General features: G+C 44.7%; 1 protein-coding gene across 2 annotated transcripts in view; it reads right to left on the bottom strand.

Annotated features, from left to right (window-relative positions):
• Nucleotides 1-309: 309 nt before the first annotated feature.
• PTPN11 (protein tyrosine phosphatase non-receptor type 11) overlaps nt 310-18,751 on the bottom strand; it is an 82,378-nt gene continuing 63,936 nt past the window's right edge. Inside the window, exons 11-16 of one of the 2 annotated variants that reach the window (XM_047696836.1) lie at nt 17,759-17,925; nt 16,514-16,581; nt 15,861-16,012; nt 5,997-6,109; nt 3,931-4,032; nt 310-3,034 (exon numbers count right to left, since the gene is read on the bottom strand). In XM_047696836.1, coding sequence (XP_047552792.1) covers nt 3,963-4,032; nt 5,997-6,109; nt 15,861-16,012; nt 16,514-16,581; nt 17,759-17,925 — 570 coding nt within the window. In that variant the 3' untranslated portion in view covers nt 310-3,034; nt 3,931-3,962. The remainder of the gene's footprint in view (nt 3,035-3,930; nt 4,033-5,996; nt 6,110-15,860; nt 16,013-16,513; nt 16,582-17,758; nt 17,926-18,751) is intronic. The other variant, XM_047696837.1, reaches the window with a different exon arrangement.

The following is an 18,751-nucleotide window of genomic DNA, read 5'->3' as shown; positions in this document are numbered from 1 at the left end:
CAAACTAGAAATAACCCAGGATGTTATATTAGTTCTTCAGATCCCCAGTAAAGATACCCCTAAAAATAATCTTGATAATCTTCTTGGCTGTTCCAAAGCAACTGGGCTCCATAAAGAATGTACAAACGCCAAGAAAGTCGGACGGCAATTTTCTCATGCCCATTTTGCCACCTCTGAAAAGTCACTGATTCAATAGGAGAGACGACCATGATTTTCAGGAGGGTCACCCACTGGAGGTGAGGTGTCTTTATATATATATATATATTTTTTTTTTAAACTCTTAGGACTCTGAAATTTGGCTTTTTTAAAAAAGAAACCCCAATACCATGTGTCAGATAATTTCTTCACCCCAAATACAAAAACCCTATGAATATCATTTTAAAATACTCAACCAGCTACAGGATATTGTGCAAATTTAATGTCTACCAGCAATCCAGGAGCAGACTTCATCCCTGTATCTATCACACCTACTTGCCAGGTAACCTGATCAACTTATACAAGTTCTGACCGCGCAGGCCCCACACCTCTGACCTCCTCACAAACCACCTCTTTGGAACTTCCATTTCCACAACTTTTAACACCTGCACCTCCAGCTCCCCACATTTTCATCGCCCCTCTCCCCAATTCCATCTCGTGGAGAGGAATCTCATCTGAGAACCTGCAATCCCCTTTTCACCGGACACATGACAAACCTGAGCAACCTAGGGACTATGACAATCTTGTCTTGGCAGAGGTTTACATAACATGATAGCTGGCTGACTTCGTGGAGGGAAATCTAAATGAAATCAATGTCCTGTAACAAGCAAAGCTAGCCTAGATCAGGCGATTCTGTTCTGAGCACGGAACAACTCCATCTTAAGCTACAGGCAGAGACATTAATGCAGCAGGTAAATTTGTACAATCGAACCCTTGTATGCTGGTGAAAGACTTTGCCCTCAAAGTCCAGAGTCTCAATTATAGCACAAAATCAAGGCAAAGGAGGAGAATTCAATGCGACAATGCAATAAAAGGAGTAGGATTCAAGACCCTTGTTGCAAATACTGAACTGGAATCTCTTGCTTTACAGGCTTGACAAGAAGACAGTAGTCACTGACATTCCCCTTAGAAGGTGATTACCTTTGGGCCACACCAGTGTTCTAAAGCCATTCTAGGTTCACTGGGTTGGGGGGGGTGTTGGGGGGGGCGTCAATGTGCATTTTGTCTGTGAAAATGGCGGCGGAGGCAGTTCCCAAACTACCTCAAGATTTCACGGGAGTTAAAGACCTCAGAACCGAAGCACTTGAGGGGCTGGACCCGTCGGGAGCCAAAGCAAGAAGACTGCGCAAGGAGACCGTAACCTAATGGCCAAGCCGCCATGGCACTTTACCGTCTTTACAAAGTCAACCAGTGATTCTTTCACTGAAACACACTCACCGAAGGATGATTCCACACACAGGGCAAAGAGGATGTCTTTGGAGAAGGCACTTCAGGAAGAACGGTAGCAAATCCTACTGCTTGACTAGAACAAAAATGAGCCACTGCTAATTCAGTCAGAGGGGCATCGGCGTCGGACTGAGCCTGCGCGCGGGGGAGGAAGCACCGCCTTCACCGCCCTCAGCCAGAGCCTCGGGGTGGGGTGGTTCTGCGTTCAGATGCCCTGCCCCCTCAACCCAGCCCTCCTTAGGGACCAGTTTCCCAAAGTGCTGGTTCAGAAAATATGCTCAGAGCCAGCAGAAGTGGAAGCTTCTAGAAGGCCCTCTATTTGTCAGTCTGACTTCCAGCTTACACCAGCAATCGCAAGCAGCTTCCACTTCCCAAGGTCATGAGCAGCTTCTCCTTCTAACCATTGCTGTTGTCGTGTGGCACTGCTTCTGACAGCCCATTACTCTGGGGGCCCCCCGTGGATCACACCTCTCCGCTCCATGCCCTGGTGCCATCCCCCTTCCCGAATCTGAGCTGGCCCTGGGATGCTTTAATCACGAGAGGGCAGTGGAAGTTCTGGGTTTAAGTCTTAAGCAGGCCCGGCCATTACTGCTTGATACCCTTGGGAGTTCTGAGCGGCATGTAGGCGGCCGGCTACCCTACTGGCGAGGCCACTTGGAGCCATCGCACGCAGAAGGAAAGGCCGGGCACCTGCAGAGAGAAACCCACCCACCCCTGACCACACGGGCAACACCAGTGAGAGGACAGGAACAGCTCAGCGGAGCCCAGCCCAGACTGAAGAACAGGGAGGAGGCAAACAAGAGAAGTATTGTTTCAGCCGCTGCGTTTTGGGGTGGTTTGTCACCAACAATTGATAACTACGACACTGGTTGGTTATCCACACATGCGCTTTTTGTTCCCCCCCTAAATACGAGACAATGACTCAAATGAAAAGAAAACGTGACAAACATTTTCCCACCACATCCTTCTCAGCCTGGTCATCTGCTAAGAAGAAAAACACATCTTTTCTCCCAAGTTTCCATGATTCTTTTTTCCCATGATTTTTTAATGGCAATGCAAAGGCAGACAGTTGACTTCTGACAGTCTGGGGCCACTGGCTTAATTATCATTTAGCCAAAAAAAGAGGCCATCAAATGAATTACCCACTACTGGATAAGCAATGATAAGTGAAACTGTTCTCACTGCCACAGGATGTTGTCACCTTTCCCAAAACGTTTTTCCTCTTATAAAAGCCCTGTCATCCCTCACGAAGAGAAAAATAATTGAATTTTTAAGGTCATAAAAAGAAAAGAAAATGCCAATAAGTAGAATCTGAATCACCGTCATCATTAAAATATAGAGCACAATTAACGGCTTCCTCAATTTAAAATAAAATTCTATAAAATATAACACTGTCTACATTGTAGAGATGATTTCTTCTTATCTGAGGAAATGAGTAATTGGTAATCAGGTATTGTCGAGTTAGAATATAGTGGTCTTTAAATGGTTCTGAATTTTGCTTATCCAAAGGTAGTCAACCACAACACAAGCCTTCCAAATTCAAATTCATTCTTCGCATGTACTTTCTTTCATCTGTTCTTGATCTTTTCAGGGAGAGGGTAAAGGTCCACATCTGGGGAAAAAATAAGCTAGAATTTTTAAGGAGCACACACCTAGAAGTTTCTCAAGGCATTAAACCATTTTCAAGCGCACTGAAATCTTTTAAATGTACTACCCACTGAGATGGGAACTTCAACTTGCACCATCGAAACTATGAGTTTCCAACATCCCTCACAACCTGGGTGGCTGTCTACAGAGGTGACTGAGGGAGGAGACGTACAAGGGAGAGGAGATCCCAGAGACAGTGCTGGAAGGGATGTGGAGGTGAGAGGGGTGCAGGCCCGGGGAGGCCAAAGCCCGGTCACATGGCCAGTCAGGGGCCAAAGCAGATGAGAACTCGGGCATCCTGACACCGGCCCTCCAGAGCTGTCGCCCTGCTTCCCGGGCCCCCAAAAACTGTCTCCCCGTACAGCTTGGGTCAACTGACTCTAATACAAATGGAAGGTACGGTGACCCCTGCCCTTCCTCACCCACATCAACCGTCTCCCTGCCCCTCACAGAATTAATTCCGAATTTGGTTTCAATCCTTAATGAACTCAAAAATAAATCCAGCTTAGGAAAAAGGAGTTTAGGAAGAGAAAAAAGAGGCTGGTTTGTAAAACTTCGTTGTGGTGCCCCTCGCTAGATCACTCACAAATTATCTGCCTGTTAAAAACCCCACCAATGAGGGGCGCCTGGGTGGCTCAGTGGATTAAGCCTCTGCCTTCGGCTCAGACGTGATCCCAGGGTGCTGGGATCGAGCCCCGCATCGGGCTCTCTGCTCAGCGGGGAGCCTGCTTCCTCCTCTCTCTCTGCCTGCCTCTCTGCCTACTTGTGATTTCTCTCTCTGTCCAATAACTAAATAAAATCTTTAAAAAAAAAAAAACCCACCAATGACATAAACCACCGGGAGCACGTCCATGTAAATACCTGTGTCTGTGCTAAAGTCTTGCTGGGTGTTCTCATCTGAAACTTTTCTGCTGCTGCATCAGACCCACATTTTCATAGACTCTAGCATTATCTTCTCTCATTCTGTAAAGAAAAAAAAAAAGAAAGAAAACATGAATAAAAGCGCTGACTACACTAAGCGCGCACGGTATTTATAAAGCACATAATCCATTCTTTGGGAGACCCGAGACGGTACAGACACAGGCCCCAGGAGCTAATGCTCTAGGACAGGCTGTGAGACACGAACATACAAAAGCAAGCTAACAGTAGAGTAAGAGTCTTGAGCCCCTGTGTTCTCTGGGGTTGGAGGAAAGCGAGCCGTTTTTCTGGCAGGCAGAGCAAAAGGAGGCTTATAGGATGAGGTCTTTGAATAAGGCCTTCAAGCAGGGTAAAATGTGAGCACGTAGAAAGGACCGGTATTCATTTCAAGTGGAGGGATCCTAACAGGCAAAAGGTCCAAGGAAGAAAAGAGCAGGGGCAGTGAGGCCCACAGACCCACGGAACCCTGAATCCCGCTACATGAAGGGGAACAGTGAGGGTGAAGCTCATGGTGGTGTAGGGCCCGGGGATGGAGGACCAATGCACCAGAGGCCAGACTCCATTCTACTGAGCAGAATGGAGATCAGAGCAGTCCTTGGGGGACAGAGGACCCAGCAGCCAAAGATGCCAACCTGAGAGGGACAAGAAGGGGCTTGGGGTCCGAGGTATAAGGAACACGATGGGAGTGGAGAGGCAGAGAATGTGTCACGTGGAGAGGCCACTGGCAGTAAGGGAGCGGTCATAGTTCCTGCGCTGTGCCAATATTCAGGGAAAGCTCTCTGGCCAGGACTCTGAGCCCTGATGAGCTTGGTGCCATGGCACATGACAGCAGACTGCAGTTTAAAATATCAACTTGGGGCGCCTGGGTGGCTCAGTGGGTTAAGCCGCTGCCTTCGGCTCGGGTCATGATCTCAGGGTCCTGGGATCGGGCCCCGCATCGGGCTCTCTGCTCAGCGGGGAGCCTGCTTCCTCCTCTCTCTCTGCCTGCCTCTCTGCCTGCTTGTGATCTCTCTGTCAAATAAATAAATAAAATCTTTAAAAAAAAAAAATAAAAAAAAATAAAATATCAACTTTCCCGATCAGTCCACCAGGAAAGCAAAAAGCGGGCAGAAGAGGCAACTTAGAGGAGAGAATACTTTTGCTGTATAATTTCATTTCAATGTTAACTAGAAGCCAAATGTAAATACAAGCCTCATATTTGCTATCTAAAATGTGTATATAGAGTATTAAAGTCAGCAGGGGTTTAAAAATCCACATCAGAAGCAAACAGAGATAAGACTCTTGGGCAAAAATAAAAAGTAAATGTTATACCACAGACTACCTTAGAATATATAGAAAAACAATAATTTAAGACTGTCGTTCACATAATCAATTTAACAAATGTTTTCCTAACACATATTTTAGCTTAAACAAGGGGTTGGCAAAGTTTTTCTGTCTCAGTCTCTGGCATATAATATTCTCTGTGCTGCCTTTTTTTTTTTTCTTTTTAAATATAACACCTTAAAAACCTTTCATGAGCTGTACAAAAACAGGCATGGCCAGAATTTGGCCTGAGGCCTCCAGTTTGTGGACTCTTGGTTTAAAGGCTCAAAGAAGATTTCTGTTCTCTGCTGACAGGAAAATTAGCAGATCATGACAGTGTTGAGACATTAATGGTCAACTTACTTACTTTTATTTAGCATAGAGTCTTAAAACAACCAAAGGGGCGTTACCTACCTTTGTTGTCTATCATTAACAAGAGAAATCATCCCCACCCCGTAAAAAGGAAAATGAGATTCTTCTTAGAGAACCACCACTGGATAGACTGATAACCTCACATAATCATAGTTAGTGTACCAATCAGCCTTTGGTTTAGGTAAATTAAAATTTAGTTTAGAAAGCCACTGACACACTTGTTAATCAGCAGGTTAACAATAATGACAGGTATGTGCTGCAAAGACCTGCTGGTTTTTTAAGCTTTTCTATAGGACTGTGTTCGGATAGGAAGAATTTCCTTCATTACTACTTACTCTGCACAAGATGGTGTTGGGGTACAAGGCGGGAGGGGACTCTGATCTCCACTTGTCTGGTCCGTTAGAGAATACTTAATATTTGTATATTCATGCCCTTTCCTCTTGCTTTTCTGAAAGGTGAAGATTGCATATATGAGGAAATGGACTTTTTTAAAGGGAAAAAGAAGCAAAGAGGCATTGTACCGAAGACAGATGGACAGACAGGCAGACAGAAAGGTTGGACCCCGAATAATGACACACCGATCAAATGTTAGGGAATTCACCTCAATGTAAGTAACACCATACAACTGAAAAGTACTTTTGAACCATATAATTCAAAAGCACAGAGTCATGCATTAACAACTTACTATATTAAACCAAATGCATCTATTTCTGAGCTAAGAGAGAATTCTCACTTTCTTTGCCACATTAACATCTAATCATTTCATAGTTCACTTGCAACACATTTAATGATTCTCAGATAAACAGTTGGGAAAAGAGTTCCAGAAGTTAAGTTCACCCCACGTAAAAATGGCCTATAGGTACAGAAGATGGTAGCGCTTTGCTGTATCCTCCCCACCTCCCACCTCCATCCCAGAAAAGACCCTAGCATCTTTAAAACTTCATTTTTGGCTCTAATGATACTCTTGGGGAAAAAAAAAAATTGGCAAGGAAAACCAGTAGAATGTAATCTCATTACAGATGCAGAGTGAACTATATTTGGTAGGAGTCCCGGTTACACGATTTATCACTCTTCACTCCTAAGTTCACCTAAAAACAACCAATTCTGAAAACTGAACCCACCAATCATCATTATATAATGGTGCCTTCATTCAATGATTATTCAAGAAAACCAGCAAATATCAGAAAGGGTATCCACATCAGATACTGACACAGAGCGGGGACTTCCACTCGCCGCTGGGGAGAGGCTGAATTGGTGCACTATTGGTCCGAACTCGTAGGACTGACCAGTTGGTATCCAGTAATAACAAAACTATATTCGACAACCTTGAACATTTGCTTCTTGAGAAACTCATACACAGAAGCCTAAAAGGCCTATAAAAGGATGTCCAGTGACATGTTATCCTTTTTTTTTTTTTAAAGATTTTATTTATTTATTTGACAGAGAGAGAGAGAGATCACAAGTAGGCAGAGAGGCAGTCTGAGAGAGGAAGGGAAGCAGGCTCCCTGCTGAGCAGAGAGCCCGATGCAGGGCTCGATCCCAGGACCCTGAGATCATGACCTGAGCTGAAGGCAGAGGCTTAACCCACTGAGCCATCCAGGTGCCCGAAATGTTATTCTTAATAATGTCGACACCAAGAGAATAAATCGATGTGATGTATTCATACCATGAAATAATATGCAATAGTGAAGAGAAAGAACAAAAACAGAGACTGTGTGGGGCGCCTGGGTGGCTCAGTGGGTTAAGCCTCTGCTTCGGCTCAGGTCATGATCTCAGGGTCCTGGGATCGAGCCCCGAGTCAGGCTCTCTGCTCAGCAGGGAGCCTGCTCCCCCCCTCTCTCTGCTGGCTGCCCTGCCTACTTGTGATCTCTCTCTCTCTGTGTCAAATAAAGTCTTAAAAAAAAAAGAGAGAGATAGAGAGATACTGTGTGTTTATCAAAACAGTTTTCATAATCAATGTTAAGTGGAAAAACACAAATTACAAAACAATAAAACAGTATGATACCATCTGGCTGAACATTCTAAACATATAAAACAGTGTTCTCTATTGTGTGTAGATTATTGGTATTTGTATTTTAAAAAGAGACTGGAGGGCGCCTGGGTGGCTCAGTGGGTTAAGCCGCTGCCTTCGGCTCAGGTCATGATCTCAGGGTCCTGGGATCGAGTCCTGCATCAGGCTCTTTGCTCAGCAGGGAGCCTGCTTCCCTCTCTCTCTCTCTCTCTCTCTGCCTGCCTCTCCGTCTACTTGTGATCTCTCTCTGTCAAATAAATAAATAAAATCTTAAAAAAAAATAAAAATAAAAAATAAAAAAAATTAAAAGAGACTGGAAGCAGGGGTACCTGGGTGGCTCAGTTGGTTGAGCATCTGACTGCAAACTTAGCTATTGCCCTGTAGTTCCAGGGGTAGAAATGAGGGGTGCACTTGGACTGACAGCTGTGCCTGCCATATTCGATTGCTGTTATAAAAGGAAAAAAGAGGGGTGCCTGGCTGGCTCACTCAGAAGAGTGTGTGACTCTTGATCTTGGGGTTGTGAGTTGGAGCCCCATGTGGGGTGTAGAGATTACTTTAATAATAAAAAATAAATGGGAAAAAACTTGGAAGAAATGTGACAAAACAAAATGTTCAATTACAGGTATAAGTACTATTATTTTAAGGGGTTTTTTTTGTTTTTTGTTTTTTGTTTTTTTCAAAATGAAACATAAGGGGTGCCTGGGTGGCTCAGTCGGCTAAGCAACTGCCTTTGGCTCAGGTCATGATCCCAGGATCCTGGGTTTGAGCCCTGCATCAGGCTCCCTGCTCAGCGGGGAGTCTGCGTCTCCCTCTGCCTGCTGGGCCTGCTGTTCCCCCTGCTTGTGCTCGCTCTCTCTCTCTGACAAATAAATAAATAAAATCCTCAAAAATAAAAAATAAAAATAAATAAATAAACAAAATGAAACGTAAAACAAATTTAAACTGACTGGTGAAGGTTCTTCCTCCTCTCCTTCCTCAAAACTCACCCCAAAACATCAAATAAAAAAAAGAAAATCTTATTTCGCATACAACAAGAGTTGTTATGACTCCAACCTATAAACTATAAAGCAACCATATGTGAACATGGGACCAAAATAAAAAGGAAGCCATACAGCCTAAGAGATTTGCTGTCTGACTCTTCACAGAAAAAGCTTGACATTAACAGGCCCCTAGCTGCTTGCTGTCTGTCCGCTCCCTCGTGTGGTCTGCAACTATGTGGAAAAGGAAACGTCCTAAAGGACAACTGGGTGACAAGATGCAAAGTGCTGGGGACCTTGGATGACCCCGTGGAGCTGAGATGCCCACTTCCTTCCCAAATGGACTGCCAACTTGGATTTTTATGTTAGAAGAGAAATGAGCTTCTGTCCTGTTGAAGCCACTATTAATTAGACTGTAAAAGCAGCCCAACCTGTCACCTGACCAAGCAGCCGTCACGGAAATTACAGTCTAGAAAAGAAGTTACAAAAAAGAAATCCAAGGAGAAAATGTCTTGTTTACACAGTATTTTAATGTTTTGAACAACTGAGGGGTTGTTGTTTTTTTAAAGATTGTATTTATTTATTTATTTGACAAACAGAGACCACAGGCAGAGAGACAGGCAGAGAGAGAGAGGAAGGGAAGCAGACTCCCCGCTGAGCAGAGAGCCTGATGTGGGGCTCGATCCCAGGACCCTGAGATCATGACCTGAGCCGAAGGCAGGGGCTTTAACCCACTGAGCCACGCAGGTGTCCCTGAACAACTGTTTTTAAAAACTGAAAGGCCTCAAAAAGCAGCCACAGATTCTTAGCGCTGAAATACTGACTCCCACAAAAAATGAGTTTTTAAAAGACAGAATTTAAAATGAAATATTAAGGGGCGCCTAGGTGGCTCAGCGGGTTAGGGCCTCTGTTTTCGGCTCAGGTCATGATCTCAGGGTCCTGGGATGGAGCCCTGCATCGGGCTCTCTGCTCAGTGGGGAGCCTGCTTCCCCCTCTCTCTGCCTGCCTCTCTGCCTACTTGTGATCTCTGTCTGTCAAATAAATAAAAATCTTAAAAAAAAAAAAAAAGAAAAAGCAATATTAAGTGGAAGACCTGGCAGAGAATATCACTTATTTTAAAACTCGTTCTGGACAGCTGGGCATCTGACTGTTGGTCTCAGTTCAGGTCTTGATCTCAGGGTTGTGAGTTCACGCCCTGTATTGGGATCCACACTGGTGTGGAGCCTTATTAAAATAACTTAAAAAGAAAAAAAAAAACCACCTTATTCTGGATTGAAAAATCCTAACTCTATTTTTTTAAAGAAATACACAATCAGAAAGTTGAAGTATGAGCTTGCTTCCTGCTCAACACTTTTCTAAATTGTGGTAAAAGAAAAACGACAGACAGCATGAGATACAGGCTCCTGACAAAATTCTGAGTGCACAATGCAATACTGTCAGGTATACGCTATTGTTATGCATCAGATCTCTTGAACTTTTTCATCTTAGATCACTGAAAGTCTATACGCACTGAACAGCAACTCTGTTTCTCCCTCCCTACTAAATACTTTCTTGAAAAAAATCAGTATTTTTACATATAGTGATTACAAAAGAATTTTCTAATGGGGAATACTTAATACAAATGGGACAGGAATTATTTCAGTCAATTAAGTTGCTCAAGGAAAAGCATAAAAATACGGGAGTTTCTCTGCTTATTTAGAAAGAACAAGAAATAAAACTGATCCACAAATCAGATGAGTTCATTTCTCAGGACTGTGACAGCCCAGGCTGTCCGTATAGAACAAGAAAAAAATCTCAGGGGATAGAGATTGTTTTGATTTAGGGGCGGGGTGTAGAGGGAGATTTGTTACGGAGCCCTAAAAAAATGGTCTCAAATTGATCTATCCTTCCCCTGAATTCAAGGACATACCAGAGTTACCAAACCTTTTGTAATATTTATACTAAATCTTACAGCCTTGCCAGCTGACACACAGTCAAGGTTGAGAGGAGGGTCCAACCACAAGTCCTGAAAATCATCTGGCATTAAATATCTTGCCATGTGAAATTAACTGCAGTCCATTTTTAAACTTTAATTTACAAAAAAAGCTTCAGGTGCCTGGCTGGCTCCGTCAGTAGAGCATGCGACTCTTGATCTCAGGGTCGTGAGTCCGAGCCCCGTGTTGAGCAGAGAGATTACTTAAAAAAAAAAAAAATTAAGACTACAAAATAAAGCATATATTAATTTTTTTAAAAAGCCCAAAAGCCAAGAGCAGGAGGAAAAGGGACAAATGAAAATTCTCTTGGGGAATCTGGGTAGCTCAGTCTGTTAAGTGCCCAACTCTTGATTTTGGCTCAGGTCATGATCTCAGGGTTGTCAGATCGAGCCCCACGTCAGGTTCCATGCCAGAAGCGGGGGGGGGGGGGGGGGGGGGTGGTGGTGAGAGGCAAGAAGCTGACTTAAGAGTCTCTCTCCCTCTCCCTCTGCTCCTCCCCTCCTCTGCTTGTGTGCATGCACTCTCTCTCTTGCTCTTTCAAAAAAAAATTAAAAGAAAGAAAAAATGGGATAAATAAATAGAAGAGACAAATCTTCCTTACAAAGGAATTCTAAATAAGAATTTAGAATTCTCATTTAAGAACTCTTAAATTTTTAATTTAAGAATTTAAATTAAATTCTTAATTTAAGAATTTAAATTAAATTAAATTCTTTTTTTTTTAAAGATTTTATTTATTTGTTTGACAGAGAGATCACAAGCAGGCAGAGAGGCAGGCAGAGAGAGAGGAGGACGCAGGCTCCCTGCTGAGCAGTACTCTGAGATCATGACCTGAGCCGAAGGCAGCGGCTTAACCCACTGAGCCACCCAGGCGCCCCGAATTAAATTAAATTCTTAATTTAATAATTAAGGCGCCTGGGTGGCTCAGTGGGTTAAGGTCTCTGCCTTCGGCTCGGGTCATGATCCCGGAGTCCTGGGATCGAGCCCCGCACTGGGCTCTCTGCTCAGCAGGGAGCCTGCATCCTCCTCCCTCTCTCTCTGCCTACTTGTGATCTCTGTCTGTCAAATAAATAAAATCTTTTAAAAAAAAAAAGGGGGGGGTAAGGAAGTACTCAAAAATGCGAACTATCAAGGGACGCCTGGGTGGCTCAGTTGGTTAAGCGGCTGCCTTCGGCTCAGGTCATGATCCCAGCATCCTGGGATGGAGTCCCACAACGGGCTCCTTGCTCATCAGGGAGCCTGCTTCTCCCTCTGCCTCTGCCTACCACTCTGTCTGCCTGTGCTCATGCTCTCTCTCTCTCTAACAAATAAATAAATAAAATATTTTTTAAAAAAGGGAACTATCAAAAGGACAGAAGAACCAATTTGAACAGGTGTCCACTAGCCAAATGTGGGACAATCTGAGCAACAAAATAAATAGTGGCAATGGATGAATGAATGAATGAATGAGAAGGGAAAGCTCTTCCTTAGAGAAGGCTCCCAACTAATAAATGAAAAGGGACTTATGGAAGTAGGAAACCACCACTGGGCAGATATCGCAGGAGTAAATTTTCCAGGCAATAGTGTGTACATGTAAAATTACTGGGCAAAAAGAATGATTGAAAGCAGGTTATTTATATAGTCTCAAACATCTTCCTATAAGATACTACGTAAAAAGGGGGAAATCGGGGCACCTGGGTGGCTCAGTTGTTAAGCATCTGCCTTCAGCTCAGGTCATGATCCCAGAGTCCTGGGATCGAGCCCCATATCAGGCTCTCTGCTCCGAGGGGAGCCTGCTTCTCCCTCTCCCCGCCGCTTGCCACTCCCCTACTTGTGCTTGCTCTATCAAATAAATAAATCTTTAAAAAAATAAATAAATGATGCAAAAATAATGAATACTGTTATGCTGAAAAAATAAAAAAATTAAAAAAAAAAAATAAATAAATAAATGAAATAAAGTAAAATAAAAAGGGGGAAATCGTCACTGCACAGTGGAGAAACCTGACAGACAACACCTTCAACAAGTGATCAAAGAGAACACTGCCAGCCGTGAAACGTGTCAACAGAGGTGCTCCTGACAGGAGGTATCAGGACGGAACATGGCTTCTATGACAGGCCTGTCAAAAATGCATGACCTGAATCTAATCAAGAGAGCACATCAGACAAATCCAAATTGTATTCCATCAAATAACTGGCCTGAACCGTTCAAAAATGGCAAGGGCAAGGAAGATGAAGACCGAGAAACTGTCCCAGAGGAAAGGAAAGCTATGTGACAAGCAAATGCGCCAGGGGACCCTGGACCACAGAAAGACAGGAGGACGACAAACTGGAAAATTTGATATGGTCTGCAGACTAGAAAACCGTGCTGTATCAATGCTAACTTCACAATGGTTAGGTGGAAGAATGTCTTCATTTCCAGGACACACACATCAGAGCATTAAGAGGCAGGGGCGCAAAAAGGTTGACAATTTACGAGCATTTCCTTTTTAGAAGCACACGTTGTAGATATAGAGAGAAAATACAAATGAATGATAAAGTGTGTTGAAATGTTAACAGGGTGCAGGGAATTCCATGCACTGATTTTGCAAATTAAAAAAAAATTTAATACTGTAAATGGAAGTTAATAAAGAAATCTACTTTCAAGTAAATGGCAGAGTGTGGGAAGAACCCTTTATAAAAACTTGAGAATTTTCTCAAACTCCCCTCACTTGCACCTTCCCTTGGACGCCCACCTGTTTCTGCTTCGCCTCCTCCCAGTGCCGCTGCTACTTCCTGCTCACCACCCCGGTGCTGGTCGTTTTTCACCTACCCTCTTTCGAAAATTCCTTCAGTCCCGAAGGTCCTTAACTCTTCAGAATTGTGGAAATGATGGTATTGAGAAGAATAATCAATGATCCTAAGTGAGTTTCATTCCTTTGCTTAATTTAAAACTCAGGCCGCCTCACTGTTTCTCAAGGCTACTGCTTAAGCTTTCTACCAGATGACGGTACCTCTTTACCAAAATGGCAGTGATAAAGATATTCTTTTTTTTTTTTTTTTAAGATTTTTTATTTATTTGACAGAGAGAGATCACAAGTGGGAGGAGAGGCAGGCAGAGAGAGAGAGAGAGGAGGAAGCAGGCTCCCTGCAGAGCAGAGAGCCCGATGTGGGACTCGATCCCAGAACCCTGAGATCATGACCTGAGCTGAAGGCAGAGGCTTAACCACTGAGCCACCCAGGTGCCCGATAAAGATATTCTTAAAGGAGCTCCTAAATCCGAATCACAGCTTGAGATTTAGGGTCAGAGAGACTGTATATGGTAATGAGAACACCTGAACTGCTATCAAGGAAGGGAGGGGTAAGCCCTTAAGTCACCAAAACAAGGATAAATGAAGCTTCTGAATGAAATAAAAGGAGCTTTCTTCAAATAAATAAATAAATAAATAAATAAAAGACAGCTTTTTCCCCAGCTTTTCTAAACAAGATTACATAATATGCCTCAAGATATTCCTGAATTTAGGGGCGCCCAGGTGGCTCAGTGGGTTAAAGCCTCTGCCTTTGGCTCAGGTCATGATCTCAGGGTCCTGGGATCGAGCGCCATGTCTGGCTGACTGCTTAGCGGGGAGCCTGCTTCCCTTCCTCTCTCTCTCTGCCTGCCTCTCTGCCTACTTGTGATCTCTGTCTGTCAAATAAATAAATAAAAACTTTTTAAAAAAATGTTTAAAAAAAAAAGATATTCCTGAATTTATACCAATTGTGTTTATACTATGTTTATAAATACTCTTTGTATTGATTAGGACCTAAGTCCTTCTCTTTAGGCAACTTTATGCTTTATCTCTTCCTGGCCCAAATTCACTGTAACTGGGAGACAAAGAGAAAATACCCTATAGTGGGGCACCTGGGTGGCTCAGTCACTGAGCATCTGCCTTCGGCTCAGGTCATGATCCCAGGGTCCTGGGATCGAATCCTGCATCAGGCTCCCTGCTCGGGGCGAGTCTGCTTCTCCCTCTGCTCCTTCCTCTGCTTGTCCTCTCTTTCTCTCAAATAAATGAAATCTTTAAAAAGAGAGAGAGAGAGAGAAAATAGCCTATAGTAACCATCTAAATATTTCACAAAACTTACAATGACACCAAGTCAGACTTAAGGCACTGAAGGTCAAAACCAGTACTTTGTTGATTATTTGACCTTACATATCTATACCAAACTGTTGTTGCTGAAGATGTTTTTGTACAATGAAACAATCTAGTGTTTGGGGTTTAAGATTTTATTTACTTAAGAGAGAGCGTGTGCGGAAAGGAGCAGAGGGAGAGAGACAAGCAGACTCTGCACTGAGTGTGGAGCCCGACACCAGGGCTCCATCTCACAAGCCCGAGAGCATGACCTGAGTCGGATGCTTAATCGAGTCGGATGCGAATCAAGAGTCGGATGCTTAATCGACTGAGCCACCCAAGAGCCCATCTAGTGTTTTGACGTGAACTGAGTACTAAGCTAACTAACAGGTATCTTACTGTGGCTAGCCAAGCTTTGATAACGTGGCTGCCGTTCTGCTAGGCTCACAATTTGCCGGCAGGTAGCATCCTGAGAAGCCGGGTCCTCTGGAAGGCAATACACAGGGTAAAGCAGGCAGGTATCGGTGCTGTTTAGATACTTCCCTCTGCAGCAGAGCGGCGGGGTTGAGAGGGGAGTGGGGGAGACGCCCAGATCCCCAAAGGAGCAGTCTCCTCATTTCCCTCCTCTCAGCGTCTTCCTAATTAACTCAGCTTTGTGTCTGTTATGAATAGCTTCAAATGGAAACACTCCAACTCCACATTCTTCTTCATTATGCATGGCTTATTAAAATTGAAATTTCACTGTTTCCAACTCAACCAAGTTGATGGTTCAAACTACTGTGTGCTATGAAGAGTGAAGCATCCGTTTAAGAGATGAGATCCGGATAAAGACAGCCCAGATCTAAACCAGAACAGGCTGGAAACTTTGAGGCTTTCAGTTCCAAACTTGCCCTGTGAAGCTCCTGGGGTCTGTCTGGGAAAATCCCAACCTTTCCATGGGGCAGTTTCCCAAACTGCCAGGCCAGGACGATGGCAGCTAATCCCCCACGCTAAGCTGTCCTGAAATATCAGAGTTAGAAAGAGAGGCCCTTCCTAGGTGGGAATGAGATTCCCATTCCCAAACAGTGACAGGTATCTCTCAGAGGCCCATCCTGCTCAAAAGAAAAGTGCGTCTGGCAGAGCTACCCAGAAAAGAAAATGAAAACCTGCCCACCAGCCCCTCCAGCACCGGTACCTGTTCTTCTTCAATCCTGCGCTGTAGTGTTTCGATGTAATGCTGGACAGCCATATAGATGAACCTATACTGTGCTTCTGTCTGGACCATCCCTGACCTCTGAGACCGCACCATCTGAATGGTTTTGGGAACATCAATGTCACAGTCGACACCTGCAAAGCAAGCACCATGAGGCATTAGGAGAAACCGCAGGGCTGGGATGAAATGGTTTAAGGCACAACTTTCAGCAGACTCAAAGAGCAAATTTAGTCTTTAATGTTCTAACTGAACGTGTTCCAAGGGCTACACTGGCCTTCTGACCGATACAAATGATTCCAGAAAATTACCCGAGAAAGTGCTAGAGGTCGGGACCCCCTCGCTTTCCAACCCCATAACGTCAGCCTGGATGAGGTGGGTGAGCAGAGACCACCGCCACACCGTCAGCAAAAGACCACGGCAGTGGGACCCACAGCTCCTAAGCTGCGTTTCATGCAAAAGCTCAAATAGAATCACTTTTGTTCTCCCGCGAAGATAATGAAAGTCAAAGCCCTCAGCCCAGATTTTGTGAAAATGTTGTAACACTCAAATTCTCTCCCCCAGGCTATTCTCACTAGCACGTTCCTTCCATAAACTAAAAATGGGAACTATCGCTTCTTGCCCTCCAGATGACCTACCTTTCTCTCTGATGATGTCAATAAGGATATCAATCACAATGAACGTCCCTGTCCGGCCGATTCCAGCACTGTGGGCAGAAGGACAGAGAGCAGTGACAATGGAGTCGTTCATGGGGGTTTCAGACTCAAAACCAACTATTAATATTAACAGAAACAATGTCTGCTCTTGGGAGTATTTTTAAGACTGTCTATTTGTATTTGAGAATAGATTAGCTAAGAGCACAGGGTTTTGGAGTTAGTCCAAACTGTACTTGGAGCCCAGCTTCTCCAGTACAATGTGCCTGAGCCAAGTCTCATACCTCTCTGACCCTCAGTTTCCTCGTCTGTGAAATGAGGATAATGGTACATACTTTACAAGGTGGTTGTGTGGATCAAATGTCAGTCATGTATGGGAAACACTAAGCTCAGAGGCTGGAACAGAACAAGTGCTCAATAAACAGTAGCTTTTAAAAAAAGTGACATTCCAGTCAGGTGGCTCAGTTGTTTAAGCGTCTGCCTTTGGCTCAGGTTATGATCCCGAGGTCCTGGGATCGAATCCCGCATCGGGATCCTTGCTAAGTTGGAAGCCTGCTTCTCCCACTGCCTGCTGCTCCCTCTGCTTGTACTCTCTCTGTGACAAATAAATAAAATCTTTAAAAGAAAAAAGAAAAGGTGAAGTTTCACACACAGCTATTTGCCCAGTGTACAGATGAGCTTTGGGAAACTAAACTTTCCCCATTACGACCATGAAGCCCAGACTTGGGTGCCAGCAGGCTGTAAACCATGGTGAGGGGCCACCGGCGGGGCTTCTGGAGCCTGGGTGGGGAGTGGTCCAAATCTTTTGAAGCAAACAAGTGTCTTATGGGGGCGGGGGGGGGCGGGGGGGGCGGGGGGGTGGGGAATGTATCTTATTTCTGTGGCAGAAGAGAATAGGATCACAATCAAAGTGATGAATTCTAAATCACCGTGTTTTTTTAAAAAGCAAAAAACACAAGCAGACATTACTAGACTACGTAAGGGCTCCCTGAGAATAAGGATTAAGTTCACCACCCTCTGCCCGGCCACCGCCAACACCTGGCAGTCCCGCAGGACCCATGAGAAAAACACTCTGGGGTCAGGGTCCCTTAACGCAGTTTATGCATGCCTCAAACAGAGATTAGATTTTTCTCACAGTTCAAGAGCTGAAGTGGGTGGGTAAAAGCAAGCCCTAGTGGCACAGAGAGCGGGGCCAGGCTGCAGCCCAGGGAGGGGGCAGGGGCCAGTCACCTGCAGTGAACGACCACAGGCCCTGCGTCCATAATGCTTTCTTGCTTATGGTGGACCTCCTCCAAGAAGTCCAGCACGCCTCCAGGGTCACTGGGCACTCCATGGTCCGGCCAGGTCCGAAAGTGGTATTGCCACACGGTTCTCTCTGTATTCCCCTGGAGTAGAGCCAAGAAAAACCAGAAAAGAATTAAATAAATCAAGGGGTTGAGGAATCACCCAGTGCTGATCTTCCCCAGACCTGACATGAGCCAACGGAAAAGGCGGGCACCAAGTCTCCTCACGCTCCGTGTAAAGGTCTGATGAGTTTCCCAATCACGTCTCCTTTTGGATCTGGCTGAGCAATCCTGAAGGCAACTCTTTGCCTCTGTCCTAAGAACCAAAATGTCCAGGACAGCAATTAGCTCTTCAGGAAGCTACAACCAGAGTCACCTTTCTGAATCCTCAGGGGCAGGCAACGTCCCCGTTCCTCCTCGTGCACGGGTAGCCCAACTCAGGAGGCGACTGAAGCTTCTGGGACCTGGGGCTCTCCTCCCAGCAGATGAGAAAACAGCTATCTTCTCAAGACATGTATTCCTCTTTGCCTTTTTACACCCAGCCCCGCTCCTCCCCTCTCCCAAAACACCCACTTTTATTATTTCATCGTAGTATTTTAACCTTCTGTTTAATACAAAGTAGGTAAGAAGTCAAGCTTTGTGATCAGAAGGCTGGGTTTAGGCCCAAACCCCCGCACTCATAATCACTGTAGTCTCCAGACCTCTGAGCCTCAGTTTCTTCATGTGCAAAGAGGAATGATAATCTCCCTCACCATGCTACTGAGAGGGACTTAACAAGACCAAGTAAACACACAGCCACTCCTTGGCGGCACCGTCACCAGTGCCCTTCTGAGGACGGGGGTCATTAACAAAGGTCAAGTCTAGAGAAGACCAAAAGCACCACGTTCTGGGTCTATCCAGATGAGGCTGCTGTAGCAGTCCTGCTGACTGCTCCCTCTCT

Source organism: Lutra lutra, chromosome 12 (assembly GCF_902655055.1).
Source record: "Lutra lutra chromosome 12, mLutLut1.2, whole genome shotgun sequence".
NCBI classification, from domain to species: Eukaryota; Metazoa; Chordata; class Mammalia; order Carnivora; family Mustelidae; genus Lutra; species Lutra lutra.
The sequence above is the reverse complement of the archived record's forward strand: the minus strand, read 5'-3'. Positions and strand labels throughout refer to the sequence as shown.